The 18,070-nt window shown below is 39.2% G+C and overlaps 1 protein-coding gene across 3 annotated transcripts in view; it reads right to left on the minus strand.

The window, feature by feature from the left end:
• Positions 1-4,084: 4,084 nt before the first annotated feature.
• The window catches only part of LOC135202419 (cysteine and histidine-rich domain-containing protein morgana-like), a 262,246-nt gene continuing 248,260 nt past the window's right edge, over positions 4,085-18,070 (minus strand). For all 3 annotated transcript variants that reach the window (XM_064231811.1, XM_064231810.1, XM_064231812.1), the window contains exon 7: positions 4,085-4,852. In XM_064231811.1, the coding sequence (XP_064087881.1) occupies positions 4,643-4,852 (210 nt within the window). In that variant the 3' untranslated portion in view covers positions 4,085-4,642. The remainder of the gene's footprint in view (positions 4,853-18,070) is intronic.

Here is an 18,070-nt window from a genome sequence, read left to right on the forward strand (position 1 = left end):
GCCTTACACTAGCTCTTAGAAGTCAGAGATTTCCCATGCTTTGAGTAATCCTGCATTTGTTCTAACTCCTCACTTCTCTGTCTGACACTGCACTGAACGTTCCCACAAGTAATACATAGGGAATGTCTGTCATGTTTGAGGGTACTCACCCTCCACTTGCATGTAGAGCAGGACCGATGAGCTCTGACATTTCCCCCAGCAACTTGCTCGGAAGGCGCGACAGACGTAGAGGGGTTGGCTGACGGCATTTCTTTATGTAGCTTGTCTATCTCAAAACCAGTCCAAGCTGGGTAAATACCAGGAGAAGGTCCAAATTAATAAAAAAAACCGGAGAAAAAACCAGGAGTGTAGTTGTAATACAATGCCAGATTGTAATCCAGAATTTCAAGGCCAAATACATATATGTGGGGGTCGGGCTAAATACCAAAAAAGTTCGCATGTTGCAGGACATGTCCTAACAGCACCGCGAACAGAAAACAATGGAGGAGGCAGGCCTCTGGTGGCTGGTATTTGCAGCAGCATTGCCAACAGTAACACAGGTAACTATATTTGACTAGACTTTAAATGCAGCGTTGTTAGCGCTGACAGTTACCATTGGGTAAATCAGTGGGGATATAGTTTGGGCTGGTCACTGACCGGCTAATTCATGTGTTCAGGGAGTGTATTGCAATAGTCCAGGTATATTTATACCATGTACCCCTTAAACTGCTGTAAAATGCTTATAACTGCCTATTTTAACAGTTCACTGCCTAATTTGATAGTTCTAACAATTATATACCATAAGTTATCATTCTAAAATAAATATAATTTCAAACAGAAATACACCTCAAACCATCCCAAACCCAGAGCCACCTTTTAGTAACTAACTGTTACCCCTTTTATACAAAAGCAAGTATTTTTCTTTCATAGTACTGTTTCATTTTCTTTTTGCAATAAAGCTTACATGTTCGTACTAAGTATTTATATAAGCAAACAGTACCTGTAAAGTAAAATATAGCTTTATTGTTAATATAAAATTTAAACTGCATGACATTGAAAGCTTTAGCATGATTTTTAGAGATGAAAACCATGTAAATTGATTAAGAAATGGTAACAATAAATGTCACCTATCTGTGCAATAAACATGGAAATATTTGAGTAAAATGACAAGTAAAAATTGCTGTATACTCTTGATTTCATCATGTATCTCATGTACTAACTCTTTTCCTCCATCTCTTTATCCCATCTTCTAGCTAAATTAGTTGAAATTGTAAAAGAGAATGCTAAAAGTATTGTTAGTAGTGTTATAACTGAAGGAGAAACCGCTGTTCTACTAAGAACAACCAAATCACATTTCAACCATCGTGCAACAATAAAAAATTACTGTAGGAGCACCTTAGTGGCGTGATCGGTATGGTCTTGGCCTCCTACCTAGGTGGCTGCGAGTTCGATTCTCAGGCATTTCACCGAGGTGTTAGAGATGTGTATTCCTAGTAATAGAAGTTCACTCTCGACTTGGTTCAGAAGTCACGTAAAGCCACTGGTCCCGTTGCTGAATAACCACTGGTTCCATGCAACGTAAAAACACCATACAAACAAACAAACAATTACTGTACGTATGTTACAAATGGGATTAAATAAAATAGGACCGATATATTTTAATCACGTATACCCTACTTGCTATGGAGAAAAGATCGGCAAGGAAATATAATACACTGTACCACTAAATTTAAGCTGCAAGTTGTACCTGAAGCTGAGAAAACAATGTTCAAGGTATTTAATACGTAACTATGAATTACTGTGCATCAGTAACAAAGATTAAACTTCCGTAAACTTCGATATGCCATCAAACTCGACCATAAATAAAATTGGAGGGAAAAGTATTTTACTCAAAACTAATGAGCATGAAAGAACAAATTTTACTGTTGTTTTTACGCTGATAAAAGATATATATGTACAGCTCATATGATGAAATAAAGAGAAAATAGCAAACTGAATATCTTTAGATTTTACACACACACACACGCACACACAAAAATGCCCCCAGTGCCATATACCAACAAAAAAATTAACAATTTAGCTTACAACAAAACCTATTCAAAAAATCATGTTTTGACTTAACAACACTTTTTATAATGAAAAATAACTGTCGTCAGAGTATTTAGAGATTCATTTTCCTAACTAGAAGCAAGAAAATAGCTCTGAACAGAGTTAAATCTGATGAAATAAAACTTCTCATAATTGCCCTCAGCTGATTTCCAAAACAAAACATTGATAACTATGTCTGAATTTTATAATATAATAATATGAGGATACAAACAATATTATTGGATACAGTGAAGTAAAGCATATCTTTTTAAAAGAGCCATAGAAAAGATGCATAATTGTTATGAATGTATTTTATAATACAATACTAATAGTGAATATGTATTACATATTCAGCACTAGATCCGAAGCCAAAAACCCTCAAATTTGTATTTCCATTTTGCACTGATATATCCAGAACTACGTTATCTTGGTGTGGTACTGTGTATCCATCAGTATTTCCAATTACAAACTTGCTAACAAAGGAACAAGATGAGGCTGCCTCCTCTCTCCCTGAAGGGGGAATATTCACACTCCACCCCAGCAAGAGAGGCAGCAACATACACAAAAGCAATGGATGATCAATCAGTAGGAATAGGCCTGGAAGAAGGGGAAGCAGAAATGCCCATTTGGGGAGGAGGGAATTCTTCCCAAGATGGAAGCCCTGACTTCCTTATGCTCCTCCTTGTAGAAGTTCTTCCATTGATCAACAGGCCAGGAATGACATCTACTGCAAGTTGTATGAGGGTCTGTCCTAGAGGAGGAAGAGAAGTCAGGAAGCATGAACACAGGAACCCTGGGAGGCTAGGACATATATAGTGATGCTCATGGGACCTCTCAGTACTACAAGCAGAGACAAAAATCACAGGCTTAGGACAAATACCAGCTTGGGAGGAAGAGAGCAAAAGCAAATGTCCGCTCTCCAAGGCAGCTGAAGAAAGGCTAAATACATCACGAGGTTCAAGCATAGTTTCTGACTCACTTCCACCTCTCATATGCATCAGATACCAATGCCATGGATCCCTCGCAGATACAATTTGTTTCCTTGTTTTTAACCAGACTCCAGCTGGTGCCATAAGTTTTATCACAATGTTAAGACCGAAGGCTTGTTCCATGTATGAGAATTCCACTAAAATCAGGGATTTACATAGCAACGGGGAACTTGAAATCTTAAATAAATAATAGAATACATATTACTAAAATATGGAGGGACTGCTAAAACCATGGACTAATACAAAACACTCAAATTCTAAATAAATAAATTCAAAGAAACTACTTTAAAGGCCATACAATATGAAACTACACAAAACACAATGTTACTGGACTAACACTGAAAGATCATGATCAACTAAACTGGCTCCCAATCACAATAAAATAGCAATTGGTTAACATGTTCACAAGAAAAACAATACCATTTAAATACAGAAACAAGGAAAGACTTGGCTAACACACTATCTACTTTAATAACTAGAAAAAGCTGCAGGTATTAGAATTTGGTAACCTAAACCCTAAAGATTATCTTAAGCACCGCAGAAGAAGTATGACAGGAAAATCACCCATTCTTCACTCATAACTGTGTTATATAAAAGGATGGAAATACAAAGATAAAACTAAAATATGATAATGAATAGCAAGTTAAATGAAGGAAAATGTAATGTAATAAAAAAAATTGCCAGCACAATTGCCAGAATGGCCTAGGTTGAGGCAAACCGGTTAACAAAGAAAGAATAGATCACAATGGCAGTAAGGAACTGATGGCTTTACATATAGGCAATAGGTACCTGCCTAAAGCTGCTGTTCTTCATCTTTTCATTTGGAGAACTTTTGTTGTGGACATTTTGGGACACATGAAATGGGCACTACAAGTATTATGGTATAATAGGTTTGCTTACCTATATGTATGTGTATATATATAAATATAAATTATAATATATATATATATAATATATATATATATATATATATATATATATATATATATATAATATATAATATATAATATATATATATATATTATATATATAAAATAATATAAAAGGTCAAAGTAGGTGGACTTACAATCCATGTTCTCCACAAAAACTACAGGTAAGGAGGGAAGCAAAGGCCTGCTGTGTGCCACAGACTAGAAAATAAAAACATAAAATTTCCTTATAGGGTCACAAGAAAAAACCAAAACTAGTTCTCACATTAAAAAAGACCAATTTGATAAAGTGGACTGAAGTACACAATAATGTAGCCATTACTGGGTATGTTGTGCATTCCAGTCATTGTAATGATAATAACAGGTTTCATAAAATATAAATTAAGGCATATTGTATGGTATTAACAATACTAGATAAATATTCTCCCAGACCTTTGGAAATAAATCAAAAGTATTTCTTTACAGTTCCTTATTTAAAATGTTTTTATGCATAGCCTCCAATTCTCAATGAACAATGAAACCCAGTTCACAAGATGGATCACCATCTATGATCCTTTTAAAATCTAAATACATGTTTTTGATTACAAAGGAAACTGTAACTGTCATAACATCACCACTAAAAAGAGAGGATTGCTTCATACTAACTTTTTCACAATCTCAAATGTCGCTCAAGTCTATCACATCTACCTTACTTTCTAGCTCCTCCTCTGCCGCTTTTTCATCGTCTGTTTTATTGGGCTTAGTGTCGCAAGTGTCACTATTACGTTCAATGTTTAGGGTCTTCCAACTCTTGGGCTCCGCTTTCTTCAGTTTTACCTCTACCTTCGATGCTGCAAGTGTTACTGTGCTTTGTTCTACATCAATCAGCTGTCAAGAGAAATATGTTCACTAACAAAACCATTTTATTCTTCAGTTCTGTAGACATAGATTAACATTACTGTATTATCACACTTTTAGCAACAAAATTACCTAAAAGGCTTGTAAGAAAATTGGGAATGATGTTCAGTATATCAAAACTTTCTCATATAAATACTTAATTTAAGATTTATTTGTACGGTATAGGTTTTACTAACACTGGTATGGAAGTAAAAGCTCCATAATGGAGAGGTAAGATTTATTTAAAAAATAATAACAATCTTTTCAAGAAAATTGTATTTTTCCTAACTAATACAAACCTGAGGTCCTTTACATTAGGAATTACTTTTGGCAAAGCTGGAAAACAGCTGCTGAACTCTTGTACAAGGTGGTTAGGCAATAACCACCATCCAGTAGGTGGGAATACATGCATGCCTGGATAAGCATTCCAGCTTGCCTTTCGGCCAGGTTTCAGATTAAAGGGCGGCATGAGATGGGCCTAAAGTGTAAAGGACCTCAGGTTTGTATGGTTAGGGAAAATACAATTTACTTTAAAAAATTGACATTTGTTCTTACATGATATACAAACCCTTGGTCCTTTACATTAGAAAGACTCACTGATTTGAGGGAGGAATCTACGTGACTCTTTGAACTGACAGGAGTTCTGCATACCTGGGACACTCCTACTGGTCAAAGAGGAGAGGAGTACCCTGCCTCTTGACATATTCATCAGAGTATTGGAACTGCAAGATCAAATGTCAGACTTCTGGACCTTCTCAAATGAGTGAGGAATTGTAACTCATATGAAAAAAAGTCTAGGAAGAATCCTAGAGGAAGGAGAGGGATTGCTTCTTATTGGAAGGAGGAGGAAAGGCCAGTCATTCTCATAATGCTTCTCACTTCTAGAACCCCCACCTTTGGCTAGATGCTACCTGTCCTGTTAAAGGAGCTGGGTAAGAAAACACAACTTATTGAGCAGTCACCATACGTCCAAGGAAAAAGGTTCCAAGGACTTGTGGGCAATAACTGAAGATAGGGATACATAAATGTGGTCTGATGAGACCACATTACTGTATCCAGAACAACAGATTCCTCCAGAATGTGAGGGACAGACAAAGCCACTGATTCCATGAGCTTTCGAGGGCAGTATACAGGTGATATCATCACCAGCTGCAGAGAACCTCCTCCCGATCATCTCACAAAACCAGAAGAAAGACGTGTCCTTACACACTTCTTCCTTGGTGAGTCAGTACTAGTGGAAAGTTATCAACATCCATGCCAAGGATGTTGAGTCTCTTTTGAAAGTACAGCAACACGCTAACAGGACAATGTAATGCTTGATCTGCATTATCAATTACAAAGCCCAAGGCGCAGGGGTTCATGAAGTACTCAAACCTGGTAACAGATGCCGAATGATTCGGAGTTCACTAAGACATATGAGACGGAGTCGAGGCAGTCCCTGGTTATTCGTGGACTCGGTTATCAGCAGACCGGTTATATGTTACTTGTCTAACGGCATAAAATCGGCGATTTATTGTGCCATAACAGGACGAGTTCTGGTTATTGGTGCCATAAGGCAACTTAAGGTGCTTATGGCACCATAAGTCACTGACTTTCGGTTAATGGTGGTTTTCGCTCATCAGCACACCCCCCAATAATTGGGGACTGCCTGTACCTGCCTTTTGAAGGGTGACATTAAAGAATGCCCATGCAAATCATCTATCCTCTTTGCCAATGCTGTAGCAAGATGAGATGGGTCTTGAGAGACATTTATCTGATGATTCTCGCAAGAGCATGCGTTTTGAACAAGAGTCAAATGCTGTCTAAAGACCTGGGGTCCTTGTGATGGTAAGACAAAGAGAAGTTTTAGAAAGAGAAGTTTTTCATCAGTAGTTGAATCTTGACTGAAGAGAAACAATACAACTTTCATGTGGAAGACTAGGCTGAATGTGGACCCACATCTTTCACAATTTAGTCGGAGAGAGGCAACTCTCGCAACTCTGACCATAGAAAAAGTCCCATCAATGACACCAATCAGTGAAGATGGCTCCAATCCTGGAATGTTACAGAGGACTGAAAGAGTTATCCAGCTATTTCCATTGCTGCTAAGCGAGAAAGCCTATGATTGCAAGGAAAGCTGGATAGTCTTTTAAGCCATGAAGACACAGGGATTTGTACTGCCTGAGGAACCGCTCGTCTCATTGACACCAAAGATTGGGTCAGGGAGGAACTCTCTCTCGGTACCTTGGAAGCATAGCTGGCAGGTCGGGTGACAGGCAAAAGTCTTCCATCATTTATTTTCAATTCAGGGTGAACAAGGTTTGTTGAACACCTTACAAATTACAAAAATAAGTAGAGAAGACAAAAAATGTCATGTTTGTCTGAAAAAGTAATTCTGATTGATTGCAGTGGCCCATAGGTCATGTGCGATAGAGCAGAAGACCTAGACTTCTGTCGTACCAGGCAGTACACAGAATGATGATAGGGAGTCTTCCAATACATATCTGCCTGATGATTTTCACAAGGGCATGTGTGAAGCACGAGACAGGAACCCTAAACAAGAGTCAAAATGCCACCCAGAGACCTTGGGTCTCTGTGATGACAAGACAGACGTTTCTCATTAGTAATTAACCCTCAACTGAGGAGAAAAAATACTAAGACAAACAATCTCTCCATGAGGAAAGCAGCACTCAGCCCATCACTCGAATCTAAAGACGGAGTTGCCTACCAGAACATTTCATCTGGAAATGTATTTGGCTGATAAGAGCTATTGAATGCACTACAGTTACACTTGAGCACCTGCATGTTAGCCGAAACAGGAGGGAAATAAAACCCTCTTGTTTGGTGATAAATGCCACTACTGTGGTGTTGTAGCTTAACAATACCACTGGATACCTCAAAATCAAATCCCGAAACTCCCAGGAGGCCAGAAAGGCTGCCTTGAGTTTCAGGTTATTGACGAGAAGGTACTTATCGTCTCTGCCGCACACTTAAAGACAATGATCTTACAGTTATGTGCCTATTACCCAGTCGTTGCATTTGATAACAAGACGGACGTTGCGAGGAGAATACACAAGCATAATCAAAGGCCCCTGTTGATCGGGCAACAGCCTAATTCCTTCCTCATCATTTGAGAAAGAAAAGGATTAAAGCCACATAAAAAAAAAAATCTAATCCTTCTGGCCAGTCCCAGGAGAGCTGTTAATGAGCACAATGGTCTGGTTAAACTAAGATATACTTACCTTTTTTAACCAGCAGCAGGAGAATACCTGTTACAAGCATTCTTTTCTATGTTCTTCCTTTTGCCTTCTTCCTGATTGTAAAGAAGGTTGAAAGAGAAACATGTACTATATGCAATCTTTCACAAGAGAATGCTAAGGAGAAAGCCGGCTATTTCACGATCGTCCTTCGAAGCCTGAGAGTTTTTTAGACTCCTTTGCATGTTCCTTGACTACCGCAGTATCCACCACTCTCTAAGAGGGAGAAGCAGAACCAAATAAAGGTCCGATCCTGAGAGTTGAGATAACTTTGGGACTTACAGTACTGGAAATCCAAATTGGGACAATGTCCTTTTTCTTAGCACCAGAAACCAGAATTGCCCCTAGGTTGCTGACTGGTGCTGGGTAGGGAAGAAATCTCATAGAGAACTGCCTGGAGGAAAACCATAGCAGTGTCCTCCAGGCTTGCAGTGTCTTGTTACAAGAGAGGACACCTTTCGTGACAACGAGAAAGAGCATAAGACCCGAGACTGGGCAAAGTAGAGACAGGATAATCTGCAGTCAGCACAAGACCGTCCAAGGTAGGTAAACGCCCAATTTCCCCTCCTTGAAGGGAGATTCGACAGGACCCAATGAAACTTTCCTTGACTAATCCAGTGTATGACGAGACAATCAGGAGATATCAACCCTTATAGACGAATTCCGAAAAAGAGACAAACACTGTAATTCTCCATGGCCGCCTTGTGCCTCTTGGAACAACCAAGAGGGTCAAGAGAACAGGTAAGGAGACAGGGCATTCCTACATGTCCTGCTAGAACCAGCGGGAGGGGTAGACCATGACAACAGTACAGGGACGGAAGGTGCTTATGCCATGGCAAAGCACCAACCTGAGAAGAGCGGAAAGTTCACTTGAACAGAGCTGAGCACTCGATTTGGCTCATTCATTAGGCAGCAAATGAGCTGAGTCAGCCAGCCAACCATGTGAAAGTGACCAGGGGCCAAGACAAGCAAGCTATGCCTAATCAAACTGATGGTGCAAACGCAACAAAGGTACAATGAGCTTTTTACTGGAACCTAACTAATTATCATACATGAGTACAGGCGGCCCGCGGTTAACGGCGCAATCGCTCGACTGCGAATCGGTTTTCCAGCTATCATAAAAAGTATTCATGAAAAAAATATGGCATTTTAAAGATACTTTTACGACACAATTTTCAGTTAACAGCGCCGCAAGCGCTGTTGTCTAACGAGTTCATACATTTGTAGAAATGCCTTTCAGACCATAAAGGTTATGCAAATTATATTAACAAATTTTATGGAGAGTTATTACGTAGGTATTAGGGTAAAATATATGCCTCTTACGCTGTTCTATGCCGAAAATATAGTTACCTAAGTGCAAATTTAGCTATGAATGTGTCGATTTATAAATGTTCATGCTTTTGTTTAAAACGTGTATGAAAATGTATTATGTGCAAGGTATTTTTATTTCTGCACAGAAATATGATGAAAAGGCAGCTTTTGAAACTGCCCTTCAAGTTATCGACTACGATGTTTTTTCATGTTCGTTCTTGTATGCCGCCGTCTGCCGCTCTTCCGAAAATATAGTTAAAAAGAGTGCAAATTTGGCGATCGATGTGTCGATTTTTTAAATGTTTATGCTTTTATGTTTAAAATGTGTATGAAAATATATTACGTAAAGGTATTTTCATTTTTATACATAAATAAGATACAAATTAAGGCAGCCTTTGTAACTACACTCCATTTTGTCAGGGGATGTTTTTTCAAGTTCATTCTTGTCCGCCACTGTTCCGAAAAATGCATGGTGTTATTTTATTAATTATGCATCTTTTCCATAAATCCTTTAAAAAGTTATACATTACTTCACTGTATCCAAGAATATTGTATTATAAAATACTACGGCAAATTTAAGCCAGTATTCCGCGGAGCGGCCAATGTTGTGGTTTGAAATCAGCTGATGAATATGAGTTTGTTTCACCATAACGCAATTCTGAGTGAATTCTCTTGCTTCTAGTTAGCATAAACGAATATCTAGATACTTGACTTATAGAGACAAAGTTATTTTTCCTTATACAATGCATTTTTAGGTGGAAATATTTATTGAATATGTCTCATTGTGAATGTGAACTACTTTTTTTTTTCGTTAACAGATTACGTTGGCGGCATGTTTATTGCGTAAAAAATTACGTGATTCCGTTCACAATAATCCTTTATATCATCGTAATACCAGCTTTATGTTATTTATCTTAAATCAGCGTGAAACCAACTGTAAAATGTATTCTTTCAAGCACAGTAGTTTTGATTAAGATGATTTTATCCCAATTTTATCTATGGTTGTGTTTGATGGCATACGTTTACTGCAGTTTTATCCTTGTTGCCGATGTATGATAATAGTCATTAGCAGCTTGAACAGTTTTCTCAGCTTCAGTTATAACTAGGTTTAAATTTAACAGTATACTTCCCGATTGATCTTTCATTTATATTGATCTTTGATCTATAGCGAATAAAGTTATTACATTAAGATATCTCAGTTCTATTCTATACATAACGCTATTTTTAACAACTACGGTAACAGTGTACTGTAGTACGATGATTAAAATACAAGCCAAACGGATGTTATCCAGTTCGGTTGTACAAGGGGGGGGAAAAAAAAAAAAAAAGTCATTTCTCGTTTGGTTGTTCATGGCTGTACACGTTCACGCAACAAGTATAACGTTAAAACCATACTTTTATCATTCTCTTTTGCTGTTATTGAACTTATGTAACTAGAAGATGGATAAAGTTAGGCCATTGTAATTTGATCTCTCATAAAATCGGACTATCGTAAGACTAATGATCGTAACTTGAACCTGTACACTGTATAAACTATTATATCTATTATATCTTTACATACTCTAACACCCAAAGGATTAAAGCTAGGCTTTTTTTATTACTTTACAGTATTTTCAATGCTATAATGTACTGCACAGTAAATTCTATAGCACTATACTGCATAAATATAATTTTACTTATTGTGCCATTGTGGGATTACAGCGCCTTTTACTGGTCTAGTTTCGAAAGAAGGTGTGCAGTGGCCGTAGGCTTTAAAATCGCTTAGCTTCGAAAATCACTTTGCGTCAGCAGCCAGGAACGGAACCCCTGCCGCTAACCAAGGGCCGCCTGTATTTCACTGACATGCAGATGCTAACGCAACATTTTCGAATCCTGGAGAAACCCTACAAAAGTGTTTGTTTAATTTTTTATGTAATTCATAAGTTTTCAAGCTTTTATGTGAAAATAGTTAACATTAAATAATAAAAATAACAATTCTCTCTCTCTTACCGAGATGAGAGAATTTTTATGGTACATGTATGTTCTATGTTTATTATTATTTTCAAATATTAATAATAATATAACTGTAGTAATTACAAAATTTGTATGTGATAGTATTTTAAAGAAATAACCTTTCCATTTCACTTTTATGAAAGAACAACTCTTCTCTTTCTCTCTCTCTTACTGAGATGAGATTTTTTATGGTACATGTATATATTTCTATTAATATTTTCAAATAATAATACAGTCAAACCTTGGTTTTTGTATCTCTCAATTCATACGTTTCGGTTTTCGTAGACTTTGTTCTACGAAATTTTGTCTTGGTTATTGTACGTTTCCTCAGTTTTCGTTCACTCGGAAACGCTCTGTCCAGGACCCAGCGTGTGACCAACCACGTATCAAGTGCCTAAACAAAGCATCCCAACTTATTTCGTGACCCATTTTGCTTTTGTGTTCATTGCTTTTGTGCATTTTTATTCAAGTGCAACTGCTAAATAAGCTATCATAAGGCCAAAGAATGTTCCAAGTGGTAGCCCTTCTGTAAAAAAAGGAGAGAAATACTATAGAAAAAGTTACATGCCAATCTCAGTGAGAAAATGCCTACAATTGCTCCTGTTAGTGAGTTAGTGAATTTAAGGACAGCAGAGGCTGGTTTGAAAAACTCAGAAAACAAGTGGGCATACATAATGTGCCTACTTCAGGGATTAAGGACATGTTTGCAAAGTGGAATGATGTAAAACATTTTGTGGAGAATTATCATCCCAACAAAGAAGTTGTAATCCATGTCTTAAACATGTTTAATGACAATGCCGTGTTTAAATTTAGGCAAATTTTAAAGAAATGCCAGAAACAAATATCTCTGGACAGTTTTCTTGTGTGACAGAGGTCCAGTAACTCTCAAGCTGGTCCCAGTCCCAGAAAAAAAATGAAGTGGGGAGGTAACCTCAGATATTGCCAAGAAAAAAAAGAAGAGAAGTAACCCTAGAAAGGTCCTTGATACCTGAAGTCCTTCTAGAGGGAGATTCCCCTTCCAAACAATAACCTCTCTTCCTCCCTCTCCCCTCCTCTCCATCTTCCACACGCTAACAAGTGTTTTCCACAAAGGTAAGAGTGATGTTAAATGTTAATTTATTCATTTTATTAGTCCTTTATATTCATTTCTCATTGTTTTCTGTATGTAAAACTGTATTTATTCCCTATACAATGTATTTTTTGTTCATATTTTTGGGGGTCTGGAATGCATTAATTGTACAGGCAGTGTGCGGCTTTCAACAATTTCAGCTTACGATGTTCTGAGTTTGCGACACTTTTCAATTATATTCATCAGAAATTATTTTCAAGTTTACGATGCATGTCCTGGAGTCATGACAGCGATCCGACAGAAGAAATATGACTCCAAAAAGGCACAATATCACAATTTTTCAAAGTAAATTGTATTTTTCCTGGCTATACAAACCCGAGGTCCTTTACTATAGGAACAACTTAAGGCGTAGCCTGGACACGGCCGCTGAATTTTTTTTTACTTTCAAAAATTGTGATTTGTTCCTATGCGATATACAAACCCTTGGTCCTTACTATAGCAAGACTCACTGATTGGTGGGTGGAATCTGAGTGATCTCCAGTGAACCGACTGGGGTTCAGCATACCTGAGATTTCCTTCCAGGTCGTAAGAGCGAGGAAGGGAATCCAGCTACTGACTTTTGTTCAGAGTTAAAGAACTGCAAGATCATAGTCAGTCTTCTGGGTTTACTCATAAGGGGGAGACTATGTGTCCCCCTCAAGAGAAAGCTGAGAGCCATTATGTCGGAGACATTAAGGCAAATACAGGTTATGAATTTAACTTATGTCCAGGTTCCTTTTCCCTGCCTTGTGAAGGGAAGGGGCGGATATTACTTCTATTAACTAATCAAAGAAAATAGATAGATTACTCCAAGGAGTGTCTTACCTGCATTGATTGACTCAGTCCAGCATGTAACGGTCCGCATTACCCTCAACCCTAAGGGAAAGAGTAGGATGAGAGATGAAAGGGGAGCCAGTCACTACACAGTCATGCTTAATCGTACCGTACAATGAGGTGAGATGTGATACTGTCAAGTTAAGGGGCTGGGTAAGTTACACAACTTGTTGAGCAGCCACCACTGGTACCAAGGGTAAAGTGTCCGGGGACCTGTGGGGAATATCCCGAACCGACAGGTTCTACGAAATCTGAGGGAACGGGGCAATGCCCGACCTCATGAATTTTTCAGACGAAGTGTACCGTCATTGTCAGTAGCAGCGTAGTGTGTCTTCCTGGTCGTCTCTCGAAGCCATCATCATAAATGAAGTCGCTTAGGGAGGGGGTGGTAAAGGACTCTTATCTGGCGTCAGGAACCAATGGATTCTGATTCTTCGGTTCGAAGTTTGGGACGAAGTCGCGCGTAACCGGTCCCCATCCGCTATTACATCATAAGAAAGACCATGTAGTTCTCCAACTCTCTTCGTCGATGCCAGGGCAAGCAGAAGGATGGTCTCGAGAATCAGATCCCTGTCTGAGTACTCTCGAAGGGGGTCAAATGGGGCACAGTCAGGCTGTGCAGCACGAGACTCATGTCCCACTCACTAGGTCTGAGACCCCTGGGTGGGCAAGACCTCTCTAAGTTGTATGAGTACAGGTATTCTCCTACTTGCGATGGGGTTAGGTTCTGAAAAACCCATCATACGTCGAAAAAATCACATCTCGAATATAGCTTAGCCTAAACTAAGGTAATCAGTACCATCTTTACATATATATAGCTACCCTACACTACACAGTATACTTTCATATATGGCATAGTAATTATTGATTTCAGCTAATTCTCAAGGTTCAATGCATATTGGTTCATGATAATTCAGTACTAAGAGAAATTGAATAACATTAACAAGTTAGCCTAGAGTATACGATAATAGATACCTTGGTAAATCGGACTCAGATTCGGACCGACATAGGCGTAATTGAGCGATACCTATCAGGCTACTGACGCCTACATATAATTATGCAATAAAAAACATAATTAACATACATCTTTTCCATGAATCTTTTAAAAATTATACATTACTCTATTCTATGATATCGTATGTATTCTCATATCACATATTGTATCATAAAATACAAAGCGGTCAATGTTTTGGTTTGGAAATCAGGTGATGGGGAATGGGAGTTTATTTCGTCGTATTTAACTCAATTCAGAGCAAATAGTTTTGCTTCTTGTTAGCATAAAAGAATATCTAGATACTTTACTTATATGAGACAAGGGTCACCTTTTCATTATAAGATGTGTTAATATAAAGTCGAAATATGAATTTAATACGTCTCGCTGGGAACTAAATTATTTTTTTCGTTAACAGATTGCTTTGTGGGCATGTTCGTTGTGTAAGGAAAATTATGTGATTCCTTTCGCTATTTTCACTTGATTTCTTCGTAGTACAAGCTTTACTTACATTATTTATCTTTTATCGACGTGATTAAAATTATTCTCTCAACTTCCTCTATGGTTGTGTTTGATCGGATAAGTTTACAGGACTTTTATCTTTGTTACCAATGGCCAATAACAGTCATTAGCAGCTCAATAAGTGTTCTCTGCTTCAGCTACAACTTTGTTTAGATTTAACAATGTTTCCTTCTTGTTTTTTGATCCATAGCAAACCATGTTATTATCTAAAAACATATCAGTCCTATTATACATAACATTATTTATAACAACTGCGGTGATTGTTTACTATTGTATGTTGGTTGAAATACAAGCCAAAGGGATGTTGTTATCCAATTTGGTTGTACTTAGCAAAATGTTGTTTCTCGTTCGGTTGTTCATGGCTGTACACATTTACCAAGAGTAAAACGTTGAAACAAAACTTTCATATTTCTCTTTTGCTGGTTTTTTTTTAACTTACTTAATGGAAGATGCGATAAAGTTAGGCAATTGTAATTTGGTCTGTTTCTCTTACTGCCTGGTTGTACGCTGCTGGGCTGCACCCTTTATGAGTGAAATTTTAAAATATTTTCAAAATATTGTTGTATCGGTATTAATTGCTAACCCCATCATAAAATCAGATGATCGTAAGACGAATTATCGTAACTCGAACACTACCTGTAATGATATCTCGAAGCAGATGAGATATCAATACCCTTCAGCTTCAAGACTAGGGCCAGTGCGGCTCTGCAGTGTTACAGCTGAGACGGGAGAGAGCTTCTCTATGGAAGGGAGAGGATGAAATCCTCTACCTGTTGAAGAGTGGCTCTGACTGGAGAGATACCCTGTCTACAACACCAACTACAGTATACAGCCCACTTTCCCTGGTATACTGCAGAGCGCTGTCTGAGGCATCCTGCCATCTCTGTTTGCTCAGCGAGAAACAGTCCCGCTTGCAAGAGATGATGGATATCTCCCAGCTGTGAAGACAGGGTAGACAAGGTACTGTTCGGCCTATGGCTGGTACAGCGGTTATGTCATGTGGGAATCTCTCTTAGTGTCTCGGAGAGAAGAGCCAGAAGGTCTGGAATCAAAAGGCTCAGTGCCACCAGAGTCCTCCAAAGATTCAGGGTGATCAGCGTACTGGTCCCTGCTTGAATCAGGAAACAACGGGGGAAAGGGGGTAAGCTTCAAGGATGTCCCACGGATTATGGAACGTGTCCTCTGTAGCTGCCTATGGATCTGGAGCAACGGAAGAAAAGGTCTTTAGCTTCCTGTTGAGCCGGGTGGCAAGCAAGTCTATGACTGGAGACCCCCAAAGGCTGAACAACCTTTCTGCCACGTCTTGGTGAAACGACCGTTTGATCCCTACCACCTGATTCTGGTGACTGAGCTTGTCTGCCATTACATTCATTTTGTCTGGAATGCATCTGGTTGACCACTCTGTCAAGTGTGCTGTTGCCCACTCGATCACCTGCACTGTCAAGATGAAGCTTGAGAGAGGTAAGTCTCTCCTGCTTGTTGACGTGTGCTATGGAGAAGTAATGATGGTAGTTTATATTTGACGTCTCTAAGGGTTGTGAGAGAGAGAGAGAAGAGAGAGAGAGAGAGAGAGAGAGAGAGAGAGAGAGAGCAAAATTGGTGGAGGAATAAATGGGAGCGGTTTGATGATCGCCATGTATATCAGTGGCGAGTGTTGGTTACAAGCCTCGGGAGAATTGAGAGTCTGGGAGCAGAGCTGGTGCCGGTCAGTCAGATTTTGGTAGCAGTATTATTTTGTGGCTCTTGAAGCTGTTGGTTGAATTATTGTTGGTATTGTATGTCTGAAGGTTGTTGTGCCTGTGTTGTTGAGTTTGTTGTGCTTGTGAGTTCTGTTGGGTTGTAGAGGAGTTGTTGGAGTTGTGAGTTGTTGAGTGTTGTTGTGGTTCCTTGATGTTATAGGTGGTGTGTTGACTTGTCATGTTATTGGTTTTTGGTGCTGATAGTGACTGCTTGTGCAGTAGTCTTTTGTTGAATAGTTATTGAATTGTTGTTTGGTTGTGTTGTGTTATGACGGCTAACCTAGCCTAGCCTAGCTATTTATATCCAGCAAACAGCAGCACAGGTCCTCACCCTGAGTCTGAGGAGAGTACATGTATTTGTGTTTTGAGTTTTTTTGGTTTTTAGCTTGTGTAATCCCGCCACAGTGCCACTACTGTAGTGCGGATCATCAACGCCACAGTGTCTCCTATTACACATTCCCAAAACTCTTGGAGAACCAGGAAGGCTGCCTTAAGTTTCAGGACATTGATGTGAAGGTGCTTGTCGTGGAATTCTCGCACCTCTGCAGTCTGCAACTGCTCTCGGTGAGCATCTCATCCTCAGTCGATGCATACGACTCTTCAGGGATGACAGGTGATGTACGACGGTGGACCACAACCGAGCAGGCTGTTCCCGTCAAGACAGGAACCGCCTCACTGCCTACCTGAACATGCTTGTACTAGAGTTTGAGGGGAACTCTGGTTTATCAGCATGCACAGGTACCACATCCTCTGCTTGGGCTTGAAATCGGACTTCTTGCAATTTATCTGGGTCTTCAGATCCCAGTAAAACTCGGAGTTGATTCCTGTCCTGTAAAATCTGCCAATCGTTGAGACACCTCAAAAGACAAGCCCCATGTGAAAGCCCCAAAACTGTAACCAGGTTGAACACTGTTGTGAACACCTGGGGAGCAGTCAAGAGCCCAAAACAAGAGTGTTCTGAATTGGTAGACCGTCTCTGCGAGGACAAAGTGGAGCTACTTGCGGTAGGATTTGTGGATGGGTATCTGGAAATATGCATCCTTCAACTCCACCATAAGCATGAAGTAGTTCTTCCAGTTAAGAGGCAAACATTGTTCGTGTTGTCTCTATCTTGAACAGAGTCTGGCTAAGAAACTGTTCACCAGAGAAAAGTCTATGACCGGTCTCTATTCCCCTGAAGTCTTCTCTACGATAAGACTCGGCTGTAGAATCCTGGGGTCCAGTTCGACACAACTTCTACAGCATCTAAGCTCAGTGTCTTCTTATACTACTATTGTAGTTCGAAGAGGTAGAGGGAGTATGAGAGGACTATCGGATGCTCTCACTCTCTCTAACAGAGCTGCAGTCAGGGGGAATGAGCCTAGTCCTTGTGTCAACCAGCAGTGACAACAAGGGCGTGGGTCTAGGAAAGCACGATTGCCTTGGCAAGATGCTCTTCCAATGTACATGTAAGGTTCTCTCCTTGCTGTAGAAGCG

Source organism: Macrobrachium nipponense, chromosome 30 (genome assembly GCF_015104395.2).
Source record: "Macrobrachium nipponense isolate FS-2020 chromosome 30, ASM1510439v2, whole genome shotgun sequence".
NCBI lineage: Eukaryota > Metazoa > Arthropoda > Malacostraca > Decapoda > Palaemonidae > Macrobrachium > Macrobrachium nipponense.